This window comes from Embiotoca jacksoni, unplaced genomic scaffold, assembly GCF_022577435.1.
Source record: "Embiotoca jacksoni isolate LCO1_2020_lvr unplaced genomic scaffold, fEmbJac1.0.p SCAF_26, whole genome shotgun sequence".
In the NCBI taxonomy this organism is placed as follows: domain Eukaryota; kingdom Metazoa; phylum Chordata; class Actinopteri; family Embiotocidae; genus Embiotoca; species Embiotoca jacksoni.
The window spans coordinates 6317093-6332184 of NW_027185377.1; the positions used below are offsets into that span (position 1 = coordinate 6317093).

At 40.9% G+C, this 15092-nt stretch overlaps 1 protein-coding gene across 1 annotated transcript in view; it reads left to right on the forward strand.

Annotated features, from left to right (window-relative positions):
• Positions 1 to 15092, forward strand: part of LOC138204833 (disintegrin and metalloproteinase domain-containing protein 12-like) — a 74088-nt gene that overhangs the window by 3352 nt on the left and 55644 nt on the right. The window contains exons 2-3 of the mRNA XM_069160373.1: positions 7323 to 7444; positions 10092 to 10165. Coding sequence (XP_069016474.1) covers positions 7323 to 7444; positions 10092 to 10165 — 196 coding nt within the window. The remainder of the gene's footprint in view (positions 1 to 7322; positions 7445 to 10091; positions 10166 to 15092) is intronic.

Genomic DNA, 15092 nt, shown 5'->3' on the forward strand with positions numbered 1-15092 from the left:
TTGTGTCAGCGAGCTGTTCATTTGTAGGCTAGCAGTCTGTGGCAGAAAAATGTTGGCTCAATAAATATCTTAACACGTTCACTGGAATGGGTTACTGTTATTAGTGCCACTTCTTTAACTTCCTTGACATGTCAACATTTCTGCTGTAAAAAAAAAAAAAGAGCAGTTTACATAAGTTGTATCAGGTTTGTCCAAAACCCTTTGCTAAAATAGCTATATCTGTTACTGGAGGTTGAAAATCATATCAGCAGTTAGATTTTTATTAATCACCTTTTAATAATCCTGCTAAAGCTAAACTCTGGCAGTTTTCAGCGCATAGCGATATCTGTGTAATTGTAGGTCGCCAGGAAGCATTTCAGGAGAATAGGAACCACTTTCAATTCCATATAGGTGCTGAGGAAAACATGCCCCAGTTTGAGTAGATTCTGTATAAACTCATTATCTTCCACTGAGATTTGAAGTAGAAAACGTTGTGTCTCAGCTCCAGATAAGCTCATTTTCTGCCCTGAGATATCGCTTCCGACCAGATTTTATGTCCCTATTGTACCATGAGGCAGCACAAGTGACAATATGTTTCCTAACGGGCACAAGTGTAACAAGTACAAGACGGGTCACCTCCTACCTGGGTGAGTTTCCAACAAATTGGCCCCAATGAAGTTCCGGTGCTGCCAGATACTTTGTCTGGGACTTTTTGTCTGCGTTACGTTTAATTGAAGCAGCGCAAGCAGCGCATGAAATGGTTGTGAAAGTTTCAAGTACCTCCTCGACTAATCCGGGGTTGTTAAAAGTTTGAGTTGGTTGTTTTCAGGTTTTCAAAAACCCATTAAAAAATAGCATCTCTCTTTTAAGAAAATATCATTTAAAAAGCATAAGCTGACGTCTTGTGTTGTCTCACCAACAGTCAAGAAACAATGATGTTCAAATAAAGATAATACGAAGAAAAAAAAAAAAAATCCTCGCACTAGTATGACATCTGGAAAGTGTCAGGGAGAACATAAAAGAATTGGTATTCACAAATAACTAATTCAAATTTAAAGGCACAAAGTAAATAGCACAAATTACTTTTTTCTTCATGACAACTCCCAGGATTTATATGTTTGCAAAGACAGAAAAAGCAAATGTATCAAAATGCATTTTGCATTACTTGTTGAAGATGAACTCATTGATTAATCAAATAACTCGTGCCAGAGCTATTTCATTTTCACCAGCCTTTGTTGCAGTAATCCTTGAGCTCTGTGACTTTAGTTTTTTATGGAGGGGGGAGGTTTGAATGTGCGCCAGGCATGTGCTTCCGATGGCGGAGAAGAGTTCTAGGGAGCTGTAAATTAAATCCATCATCGGAGCCATATTATTGAGCTTTCACAAAGTTCTGCACCAGAAGCTGTCTGACTCTGACCTTCGCTGCTAATGCATATAGGGTCCATGCCAGCCAGCGAGCGAGCACGAGCCATGCAGCACGGGGGGGTTGTAACGGTGTCACCCGGCCGGAGGTGCAACGGCACTGGTTCCGCAGACAATGTTAACCTCCTGCTGAGCCAAGGGGAATTTGTGCTGCAGGACCATCTATTTCCCATCGAGTAATTATGTGCTGACATTAGGCTCGTGTGACAGAAAAAGTGGGAGCACACAAAAGGGCTTTTTACCTGTAGAGGGAGCCCAGTGTTAAACGGTTTGATTATGACCTTAAATATGCTCCCAAAAAAATGATCTGCCAATAAATGCAATCGTTAACAACTCTCATTGCTGTGGCTTTTGACACACTGCTACCTTATTAGATTTAATTTAAGGAGGCCCTATTTCCAGTATGTGCAGATTCCTATTACAGTGATGTCACCGGCAGGTTTCTGCGTTTCCTAATGCAACCTTCAGGGTGTTGACATAATGTCCCCCAACTGGGTCAGATGTTTACTGTGGAGTCAGGCCAAGATTACCAGACACTTTTCACCTCTGCTCTGAAGCCCTCATGAATCTTGAACTGTGGCTCCAGTAACAATTTACAGGTAACAAGGTGAGGATTTGTCAGTAAGGTGATCAACATAACATTCAGGCCTGAAACACAAGAATTTGTTGCCTTTCTCTGTTTCATGCCATAGGAGGAAAAAAGACAGAAAGGAAGACAAATCAAAGGAAGCCAAACCTCAAATTTGAGTTTCTCTTCAATAAATAACTGAAACTATCCTGAGATTTCCAAAATTGTTCAATTTCTATAAACTGACTCCTCAATTAACTGATTATTTAGTTGTAAGTTTTGATTTTACACCAAAACATCCTGGACTCTTGCAACTTGAGATGGTCATTTTTAATTATTTTCTGACTTAAAGAATTCTCTGATTTAATAAAAAAAAAAGAAATCAATAGCACCGTCAATAATGATTAGTCATAGGCCAAGAGAAGATTATTAAGGAGAAATAGAGATGAAGAAAGGCAGCAAAGTTCATTGCTTTTGTCTCCAAAGTCATTTATGAATGAGTGTGTGCTTGATGGGTCTAACTCTCAACGTGCATTCATCACTCTATTCGCAATCACCATTCTGTTTGAATTAGCATAATTTGCCCACTGATTGGGGATAAATTGAGCTCGTGATATGCCTGTCAATCACCCATTAATAAATGAACAATAGCCATAAACATTAACCCCATTTTACCTCATGGGCTGATGTCAGAACCAACTTTTGGCTCAGAAACTTTGCTGCATCATGTCCCCCCAATCCAGTCAGTGTTCCCATTTATCTATATCTATATCTATATATATATATAGATATAGATATATAAAAAAAGATTAAATGACTGTGGACACATGATGCAGATGCAGTGATCATTTTCTTTGATTTGCTTTATCAAGAACACACTTCCTTGTGGAACCACAGAGACCCATATTTGTTTTTTTGTCATGGTTCCACTTGAAGCGGGCCAATTTCAACTCATCACTCAGCCCTTATTAATTTCACATGCTCTTATTTCATGTACATTTTCTTCTGGAGGTTTGAGTAGTTGCCTGACTAACAGTGGTGGAACTATTCCGATTTTTAAAACCTATTCTGAAAAGTAACAAGTAACTATAGCCAGCGGATGTGGAGTGGCATTCAATACTCCCTAAAAATGAAGTGGAGTAAAAAACTTCAATATATCCTTCAACAGTAGCAAGTACTCAAATAAAAGTAAAGTACCTGAAAATTGTACTCGAACATACCATACTTGAGTTGATGTTCTTGGTTACTTTTCATCACTGGTAAACCGTTACCGTCCTTTTAAACACGTGTGTCCGCCGCACTTGTTTTTGTACCATTGAAGGGTTTTTGCTTGTCAAAGAATCTCCTTCAGGTTGTCAAAGGTGTTATTTTTCATTTCAAATCTGACATTTGGAGTGTGTCCTTGTGTGCCATTCATCAAAGCTAAGAAAGAGTTCTCTTTATTGACTCTGCTGTGAAGAAGCATTCATTTAGGTGTGCTGATAAAACCAGAAAATATTTCACTGGAAAACTGTAAACTTCCCCAGTAAGCACAGATTTACTTTACCTCTCTGGAAGGACAGCTTGACGTCAGTGTTAAAATTGCCAAAACATGTCAATAAAAAGTGAATAAAATACAGTCAATGAAATGGTTTTACGACTGTTCTTACCTACATGTATGAATGATGCCTAGATGTCTAAAACGCCAGAATTTTTCCATAAAAATTTGGCCCAGTTTTACTCCAGGACATCTGTTGATCTGCGGATCACCAAATCCAAACTTTTTATTCATGTGTGCTACAAAATCTCAACCTGGGGGTCATGACCTCTCGAGGGGCTCCAAGATCACCAACAGACCAGATTAGGAAAAGCAAACAAAGTCCTTCATGCTACAGGTTTTTTAGGTACCCATGTAGCAAGCATCGCTCTAGGGTTGGAAATGTAGTTCTGTCGGTATGTCTGTCGATTGATAGGTTGGTCCACCAATTTGATTTGGACCAAAATATGCCATTAACTGTTGGATGGACTGCTGTGAAATTTTGTAACAGACATTCCTGACCGCCAGAGGAAGAATCTGTATGACTCTGATGGTACGCTGTCTTTTCCTCTTGAGCAACCGGCAGTTTAAAGTTGACATTTATCCTATAAAATACATCAAAATCTATTGGCTGTATTGGCACAGAATTTAGCATGGATATTCATGGTTTCTAAATTAAGCATCCTACAGACTACAGATCCTCTAACCTTTCTTTTAGTACGGCCATGAGGCAGTTTTAAGTGAAATTTCTTAACAACCATTGGAGGGATTAACATGAAGAAGTAGTCAAAGAAAAGATTTGAGAAAAGCTTTAAAACTATGTTGCGTCGTACATTTTTTTTCCGTCTTCTTCTTATCAGTTAATTAACCAAGTCTTGGCTTGCAGATTTATTTGCCCGACCCCTTGGAAGCTCCCGATCCCTAGGTTGGGAACCTCTGACCCCAGATGTCTGAAGAACCTTTTTGTCATGTTTAGCTCAGGTTAGATTTCTAGATACCTTTTGACCTGCAATCAGTCAAATCATGCTCAGTGTGAATAAGCTGCACCGATGTTACGCTTCAACCAGCCACACATAAACACCATTAGTGTGCTAAACAACAAAACAATGTCTGTACAAACTAGATTTTGTTGTTTTTTTCTGAACAAGGCGGCGAGGGAAAGCCCGATTTATTGCTTTCTTCAGTCACAGGTCTGTATCACATTTCCGTCACCCACAAGCAAATACACACGCGCAGTCACATTTCCACGTACACGACATACAATCCTCCCACCTCGCACTGACTTTATTGAGGCAATATAAACGGCACAAGCTCTCGTTGTGAACACTGGAGCATAAAGGGAGGCGATCACGGCCAGAACTCTGCTTTATTAAGACCTCTGTTTACACTCTCCTTTATTGAACTTATAAATAAGGCTCGGGGTCCTGGTGCCACTTTTACCGCTCCCTTAATGCTCCTGGTGGCTCTTATAACGTTCCACCTAACAAAAGCCACTTACACACAGCTCACACCGCGATCCAGCCACGCTCCAACTTCACCAAATGTCCCTCCCAATGCGTGTGGAAAAGAAATGAGCCGGCAGACTATTTCCACTAATATAACGCCATTTATAAGCGGGAATTAAACCTCATAGCACACCACATTAACAAAATGGTTATTCACTTACGGACTTTGAAGTACAAAGGAACCAAACGCTGTATGGTTGTGAACCTCATCTTCAAAGTTGATGAGGAGCATGCCACAGAAATAAGGCGATGGCCGTTCCATCTGCGTTCGCCTCATAAATCGGCAAACCACAATGTGGACTCGACCTCTCTGTCAAAAACTTGCCTCTGTTTCCCCCTCATCTGTTGTGTTTATCCATCCGTACTTTTCTTTCTCCAAGGGTTGTGCATGCGTTCCCTTACTCAGCACGCCCACCTCCCCCAGACGGTGTGGTTTTTCTGGGACTAATGAGGGGGGAATGCTTCTCCCTCTTGTGTGTGTGTGTGTGTGTGTGTGTGTGTGTGTGTGTGTGTGTGTGTGTGAGAGAGAGAGAGTGAGTGTGAGAGATGCCGTTGCGTCCTTGCCGGAGCCTGCTTCCCATCATCAGGCTGGAGCTGCAGGAGGACTGCTGAGCTGGTCACCTCTCTACCTCTGCTATCAGCTGGAAGGGGATCTGTGATGAACTCCAGAGTGGTGGTTTTCTCAGAGGATAACCAGAACAAAGCTCAGCTGGGGAGCATTGTGCCTGACCTGGGTTATTAAATCTGGATAATAAGCAGACTCAGCAACTTCGGTGCGTGAGTCATGTTTAGAGAGACAGAAGGAGATGCGAACCTCGCACGAACTGTGATGCGTATATTCCCTTGAGTGTGTTTGTGTGCGTTTAAAATTTGATCCAAAAGCAGGATGAAGAAAAAGTTTCAAGTACAAAACATAAATTATACCCAGACCACACGCACAACTTCTCACAAGTCCGCTGACATCACCCTCAGACTAAATCTGTTTCCCTGCTGTTTGGCAACGCTCGATGGAGCATCACTTGGAGAAAACAAAATGAAAACAACAAAAAAAAACCAAGCAAACATTTGATTTAGGATGTTTGCACAGAAACAAATGGTGCTCACAACCCCTGCTGTTTTAGTAAGAGACCCAAGCCGCAAAATAACTTTGCCGCTGCAGGGAGCTGATTATCGCAGGAACCCTGTTAGCAATGTCCTGCAGTGGCTCACGACTGACTGACTGACTGACTGACTGACTGACTGACTCACTCTCTGTGTGTGTGTGTGTGTGTGTGTGTGTGTGTGTGTGTGTGTGTGTGTGTGTGTGTGTGTGTGTGTGTGTGTGTGTGTGTGTGCTCATGATGGAGAGAAACTGCAGCTTCTGTCTCAGGTAAAGGTAGCAGGTTTGCTCAGAGACGAGGGTATATATATATATATTTTTTTTTTATTTTTTATTTTTTTCTTCTCCCCTACTCACGTCATTTCCTGGCGGCGCACTTACGGATGTCAATATTGGAGACTCTTAAATGACTGGCAACACAGCAGAGCTCCAAGTATTGTAGCCATTCGGAGGCTCAGTTAACACCCTGTCAGAACAGCGAGAGAGGAGATAAAAGCGTGCTGGGAACAATGCCCCAAAGCTACGTCTAATCCCCACACTGCATCCTGGACACAAGCCCTGTGTTAGGAGTTATCACAGCAGCAGCAGCAGCAGCAGCAGCAACCCGAGCTCCTCTTTGCTCCAAACTCTCCACTCCTCGAGAACTATGGAGAATTTATGCAGCTTGAGTGGCAGAGGGGGTGGTTCTGGTTTCGCCACAGGCTAACGGTTCTCTTTGCTTGATCTGTGAGGGTGCTATTTAGCGCTGTCGTGTTCATGTCTTAATGGCAGAGGAGACAGGCTCCGTTCTACCGATGGGCTATAAAAAGGAGGTGAACATTTGTTCTGCAATGGTTTAGGATTTAATGGAAATGGCATTTTGTCAGCATAGATAATTGCTACGTTATGAAAAACAAATACATTCAGAGAGCGTTATTTGTGTGGTGTGACACAGAAAAGCCATCCCAATAACAAAGAGCGCTTCTCATTAAGTGACACTTGAGATTAGGAGGCAGCTTGTACTGTCAGGTTGTGTTCTGATGTTTTTAATAAACACCAGGCGCACAATTTCATAGTGGGGAAGAATTCAGTATCAACACTGTTTGTAGGAAATCAGTTTATAATTGTTGTTGTTCTTTGTGTCCACGGTGGATGGACATGGTCTGCTTTTACAGATGCTGAGAGAGTTTAGAGTAAGGAACACTTTGAAGTTGTCTCTGTATTCTCACGTGGCATTTCTACTTTCTTTTACAGGGAATCATTTGAGCACGGCTGTTCAGCGCAGACCAACAGCAAAGCAGGGACACTATGGGACTACAGTACCTCTTCAGCTTGTTGGACAACACTGGAAACCAACCAGCCAGCTCAAATCCCAGGTGGAGAAGCGGGAAAAAAAAGAAAATCGTTTTTCTTTTTACATTTTTGCTTTGTTCATTTCACCTTGATGTCTATTTTTCTATCACACACTGGTACATATAACCTGACATATTGACGTTAATGCGTCACCTTTATTCTAGTGCTGTCAGGTCAAAATGTGCTTTCATGGAATTTGCTGTAGAACCCTCACAGCTTCTTATTCCAGACACTCCCGAACAGTCTTTCCCGCATCGCCATCAGGCCCAATCTTTGCAAATAATTATGACATTTCTGAATCCAAAAGTTAGATAGCCATCAAATTTGTTGAGCGTGTTCATGATAAGGATTCATAAACCATTTTGATTTTAATGACCCTGTTGTCATGGGTCTCACGCCACCAATAGCGCTTCTACTTTGTCCCTCAACAAGTGACAAGGCTTCATTACACCACGCGATGCAGAGCAGCTCAAATATGGGGGAAATTTGGGAAACAATTTAAAAGAGAGAATTGCAATCTCAGTTCAAAGAAAGAAAATCGTGATTCTCATTTCATCCAGAATTGTGCTGCCAAAGATCAAATGCAAGATTGTCAAGTTTTTACTTTGCATATTAAATTTACAACTAATCTCATCAAGTGTCTCTAATATCAGCTGTGAAAATGCAGGATAACATGATGAATGTCATATTTTGGTCTTGACAGGTTGTTGTCATATTCCCTCTTCCATACAGCCAAAAACTAACATCAGTGATTGATGTAACAAGCACTATTAGTTTGGTAGTTGTTTAATGCAAACTCAAGTAAAAATCTTGGATCAACAAATTCCATATTATACTTTAACTGGTTGGTGTATCTCAATCTTCGTTTAATATAGTCTGCTCACACGTCTACGCCAAGAGTCAGGTAAATTGGTCCACATATAGTCATGTAGAAATAGCAGTCATTGTTTCGATATGTTGAGTTCATATTTTAAGCTCAGACAGCTGTACTATATCCATATCTTAGATGGAAAGAAAACACTACTGTACGGGACCCACTGGAACATGAAGGGAATGTTTGAAATCTCAGATCCTTGCCTCTGTTTGGTGTGATAATCCCAGACTTTATAAAAAACACAATACATGGCTGCCAGGCAGATACAAAAAAACAAAAAAACATAGCTTGAGCTTCCAGGTTGTGTTATTGACTCAATTTATTTGTGAATTAATTTGTTCTGGCTCAACCAAACAGATGAGGTGCCACCAGGTTTCTTTGGGATGCTATTATCCAGACAAACAAAAACAAACCTCAGGTCATTGGATTAAAGAATTCTCACAATGGCAGTGAAACTATGGGCTAATTTGAAAACGTAACTCCCTTAATAGTAAATCCAAATATGCAGATGGCTACGTATTTTCTCTGAGATTAAAAATGGTAGTGGATCTAAACATAGTGTATAAATCATGAGTCAAATCATGCATAAAGAAACCTGAAAAAAAAAGCAGAAAGTTCAGTCCCTAATGGCTCCCAATGATAAAACCTCAAGTGTTCAGCTTCCATATCCTCTTATGATCCACTCGACATTCTTCTTCACGGGAGGTGATAGATGACTTAACCCAGAGCGGCGCTGACCTAGATTGAACCGTGTGTGTGTGTGTGTGTGTGTGTGTGTGTGTGTGTGTGTGTGTGTGTGTTATGTTTATTTCTTTCTGTGGTTGCCCTGCGATATGGAGAATGGAGAATGTAAGACAGGAGAGGATTTTGGGGGTTTCTGTGACTGAGTGAGAGTGCAGCACATGAGATTAGTGTGTGTGTGTGTGTGTGTGTGTGTGTGTGTGTGTGTGTGTGTGTGTGTGTGTGTATATGTATATGCATATGCACTGTATGTGTATGTGTATATATATGTGTATATGTATTGTATGTGTATATGTATATATATGTGTATATATATATGTGTATATATATGTGTGTGTGTGTGTGTGTGTATATATATATATGTGTGTGTGTATATATATATATGTGTATATATATATATATATGTGTGTGTATATATATATGTATATATGTGTGTGTGTATATGTGTGTGTATATGTGTGTGTGTGTATATGTATATATACATATATATATATATATATACATATACATGTATGTATACATGTGTATACGCATACAGGCGTTTGCAGCCGAAGTGCGACTGATAGAAGTGATATATGCAACCGCGTGGCACTTCAGCTGACTCTTCACAGAAACACACGGTCTCTCTCAGTGTTGTAACTCCAGGGTGTGAACACTCCCGGCTTTCTGCAGGATTAATGTCAAATGGAATAGAAACATAAAGCTAATCCTCTCAGCTCTTGTTCTAACATACAAAGTAGCTTCATAAGGATTTTCTACTGCTCTCATCAATTGAAAGCGGTCGTCTCACGTGTTTTCTCGCAGCGCTGGGTGGCTCAGTCGAAGTTTCATCAGGATTTGAATGAAGGTTTTTTTTAAGAGCTTGCTTGCTGTTTTTTTGTTTTGCTTTGCCACACACAGCACCATCTTGATTTATTTGGTTAAGTTTAAACAGTGATAACTCATGCTGCAACATTCAAACAGCCACCAGTGGCATCTTTTCTCAATCAAAGTGTGGTGTGCCTGACTGGAGAATGAAACTTTCTCATCCCCTCTCCGGTCTGTTGCCTCTTTAGAGTCACCCTGCATCACTGAAGCTCCTGATCGAAGCGGAAGGTGAGCAGCTGCTCCTGGCTCTGGAGAAAAATGAGTAAGTGTCCCTCCATTCATACTTGGCCTCAGCTTGCAACAAATAGGTGACATATGTGCTGCCCAGGGGCTACAACTGGGGATGTAGCCAGAGAAGAGGAGGGAGGAAGTCTCTTTGTCTCTTTGCACTGCTTGTGTGGGCATGGCAGTGCTCTCTGCGCTTTAGTCTTTTTCTGTGCTGAAATAAAGACTTGAAAGACAGAAATTTGTGAATACATCAGCAAGACATTGATGAAAAGTGACATTTTGCTCCTTCTTCTCCCTCTATCTTCTCATTTGATCTACTGGCAGAACACATGGGAGAAGGAGGCTTTGTTTGAACACAGCAGACACTCGGCACTCTGTATTAAGATAGAGTCAACACGGTGTCAGTCGAGGGACTGGGGAGGAGCGGGAACATCATTTGAAAGAGATTAGGTCATTGGTATAGGTGCCGTGTGGCAGAGATATAGCTCTGGGTGTGTTTGGAGGAATATTTGTCATCTTTGCATTTTTACACAAGGACTGATTGAGTGAGGCCTCGGTCTCAGACAGTCTCAGATTTGAGTGTGCTGCTGAGAAGAATAGGACGTGATTGATGGAGCAATATGTTTTCCATCCTGCTCTGCTGCCACACATGAGCAGCCTGGAACAAGCAGAGCTGTCTGTGTGATGGAGAGAAAGAGGGAGAGAGAAGCAAAGAGAGAGCGAGCGAATGGGTTTTTATGCCACTGTCAGCCATGAATCTCACTTGTTTTCCAGACTTAATTTATGTAAATTCCACCTGTAAACTGTGGCACAAAGCTTTCAACACTAGCAATTTTATGGCTTACCCACTCTGAAAATATTTTTATAGGCAATCACACTCATTCTTTCTGTTGAATATTGCTTCTTTGCACAGGTGGGGATTTTGCAAAGCTGACTTGCAGATTGTCAAATTCTCTCCAGCTGTATTTTATAGCAGGGAATTACAATTTCTTCGAGAAGAAACTGTGACATTTGAAAATTGGAACTGAGCTTTTCACCTGTAATCCGCTGCAGTGGAAGACACCTATCAACTCGGCCCAGTATCACAACAAAGACTGTAATACACCAGTCAGTCCACTAGAGGATAGCATGTCCAGGTCACGTTTTACCTCACCAGCACGTAAGTAGATATGACCAGGGTCAAAGAAGGAGGTCATACAACAAAGCACAAAGAGTGTTGAAGTATGGGTTGGGAGGAGGTCGGGGTGGTTTAGATAACAGGTGTTTGAGTCCGTGTAAAAAGCAAAAGGCAACGTGGATTTCCTTTAAGTATCAAGTTACTTGCATAACGTACGTTAGATAATTTATGTGACATACGTAATGCTTCTTTTGTAAAAGGACTTATTTTAACTAGTGATGGGTATTTCAAGCAGAAGTACAATTCGATTTCATTCGGAACTATTCGATTATTATTTAAATAATTCTGCAATGTTCTGGAGACTGACAGTAATGCGTATCTTCTTGTCTTTATGTTGTTCAATGGCGACGGGCAGACAGCTTTTAGGCACATTACCGCCCCCTTCAGACGGGAGTCATGCATTCAGGCAACACTCAGGCAGTGGTAAAAACAGGGAAATATGGAAGAACAACAGTTGCATATACTAATAGATTTTTCTATATTATAACAACTATAAGAATATTCGAAAATCCCATACCGTCCCTTATTTGAACTCAAACAATGATCCTTTCTTAAATCTAACCGTGTGTTTTGGCGCACCTTACCTAAAGCGAGGCAAAACGTGACACCGACACGGTATCCTCCAGTGGACTTTATTACACACTTTGGTGTGATACCAGGTTGTACATTCCCATTCAACAACCACATGATCCTGATCCCGAATGACTGTCATCATTGTCCCACAGCATTAGATTTAAAGTCCACAGCTGAGCTCAAAACCGTAGCCAAAAGGAACAAACAGAGATGATGGAGAGGTGCAATCTAGATCAGTCTAATGAGTTTGAGTGTGATGGAAAGACTTTACTCAAACAAACCCTCATGCTTTTCAAATACCAATCTGTCAGAATGCACTGTCAACACCTGCAGCTAGTCTGGAGACCTACGTTTAATTACTGGCAAAGACTGTTCGGTAATAAGTCAAAATAATAGTTAATTAAGATTAAATTGGAAGCTACTTTATGTCATGTATGTTTGACAAGACAAAACCCATATAAGACACGGATCGAAAGAGGATGTGTGTTGATGAGTGTGTTGGCTCCGGTCGGTGTACCACAGCCGGAGCTCAACCTGCTGTGCTGACATTTAGTGAAGGTTCCTGTCTGAGGTTGCAGGCAGACAGGCTGTGTGCCGCTGATGAAATCCAGTTGTTCAAACACAGCCGGCATCTGTAGAGGAGAAAAAGAAATAGAAAAAAAAAAAAAAAAAATGGTGCAGAATGAAATGATTTGAAATAAATGCCCAGATTTATTTTTGTTTTCTCAGGTCTCCGTTAATAAATATCGCTGGCAACAAAACACGTGGGAGGCATGCTGCACAGCTGAACATGATCATTTCAATTGTAGAGAGGTGAACATGCTCTGCAGGTCTGAACTCACATCAGTGTAATTGGGAGTAGTCGAGGTTGTTTTGGAAAGCAGGGAACAGACTGTAAACTGCTTGAAATTATGACATTTTCTTGTTTGTGTTTTCCAGAGAGGACCATTGTTGCAAAACTTAAGTCCTAGTTATTGAAGTCAGTGAATAGAATGAAGTAAAGCCCACAAACAATAGAAACAGCCGAACCGAAGTATTTAGAACACATCTGTTGAGTGTCTGTAATATGCTACTTTTGTTTAGTGATAACTCATGTTAAAAGTTTTACAATATGATTTTGAAAGGTTTTGTGTTTAACCCTCACCTTCATCCCTATTGGAACAGAAATGGCCCAACAAACCAGCCTTCTTATTAGAGCAACTTGCTATGAAGAGATCGTATGAGTGTCACGTTTTGCCTCACCTAGGCATGAATGGTAAATAGTAAAAAATAGTAGTAAAAAAAACAACAACAACTTGGTTGGGTTTAGGAAAAATTCATGGTTTCTGTTCAAATAAGCATTTTTACATAAATTGTACATAACTTACCTTAAGGGTAACAACAGGGCAACACAGACTGGATCCAAATGTACAACTCAGGACATAAAAAAACAGCTCAGGGTCTTTTTATTCTAAGTTTGCACAGAGACAAAAACAGAGGCAGTTAATCGCAGGGACAAATGCAGATTTCAAAAGACAAAGATCAGTCAGAGGTTCAAAAAAGGGCTCAGAGTCAAACACACAGATCAAGATCAGAAAGCAGGAAACGAACACTGGGACGATAACGCCTGGAAGGACTAGCATCACAGACAAAAACAAACAGGCACAGGCTGACAGACACACACACAGAAAGACTATATACTAAGACGATTGGATGCAGGTGGAAACAATCAACAATCAGTTGTTTTACAACAGTATTTTTGAACAGCATCTTGTTTCGGATGTCTGTTAATTAAATCACAGTTTCTGTCTGTGGTGGTGAGCTGGGTAGTTGGTGGCACTGATGACATTTGTGAAAGTCAGCAACATGATGAAAACTGTTCCTGATTCTTGAAATGCGTTGCGCGAGTCGACACGGAGCTTCCTTCGGTGTGTCTGCTTGTTGGCATTAAGGGCTGCGGAAGCAGGGCGGCATGAGCTTCAGATATTCTTACAACATCGCCGGACACACTTACAAAGCAGCCGGTTGTCGGAAAGGCAAAGGGCGCCTGCTGCCCGGAGCCAAATGTCAACGTGTGTCAATGTGTGAACTGGCACTTATTGAACTACCATTCAAAACATGGCAACCTGAAAGGTTTTCATGCACCCATGTTCTTACGTATCTTCAGATTGGAAAATGCCATCCAGTTGCTCTACATTACATCGTTGGGTATCAACATCAAATCAGTGTGAATATGTGTCAATTCAAGTCAGTCCAGCTGCATACGAAACATCCTTCAGTCATTTGTAGGTTCAGGGATTCAACCCCAAAATTGATTAGCGGAGATGGTAAGTGTTGAACATCGGCCACATTGTACGAATTCCATTCCATCATGTTCGGATGTTTAATTGATGCTCCGTAAGGGTTTTCCCCAAGTTTCTGGAGTGCTGCCTGTCTGTTTCCAGCAGTCAGTCGTAGAGACAGTTACAAATGAAATTTTTATCTTATGAATATTTTGTATTGGTTCTTTCAAAAAAAAAAAAAAAAAAAAAAAAAAGATTTGTTTTTTAAGTTATGATTTATAAAAAAAAAGAAGAAGAATGAATTCATAATAGGATTCACATTTTAAATATGACAACATATTTTTTCAACATCAATATCTCCCTGGGATTCCATCCTCCAAATTGGACTCGAGTTTTAATAAATGTTACAAACTAAGCTGAACTCAGCAGCCAGACATTTTTCTGTTCTCCGTCTAATGAGAGTAGCTGAGAGTAGCTTCACTTTGATCAGCAGGTGAGAACTTAGGTCGGGTCTTGAGGAGTTTTAGTATGTATTCACCAACGTCCTCAACTGTACACACGCAGCGCCGCTGTGTTCACGCAGCTGTTCTGCTAACTTCATGCTCTGCTTCATTGTCCTAACAACACCCGTACCGTCGCACGCTCTCTCACTCTCCCTCGACTTCACTCGCGTTCTCCATCCGCACTCAGAATAGTTTTTTGGTATTCATTCTGCTCAGGCTCTGCGCCTAAGTGTTATAATGGGGGAAGACCCTGTATGAACTTGGATGTCCTGATTATAAACCCATGAAACACAAACATTGAATTACAACAATTTCAGTTGTCTTATGATTTTTTTTTTGATTTTTTTTTTTTTTTGATGATGTAGCAACATATTGCTGCATTTACCACAGAGAGAAGGTCGGTCTGATCATTGTTGTCTTGCATCGAGTCTGACATCTCTTAACTTT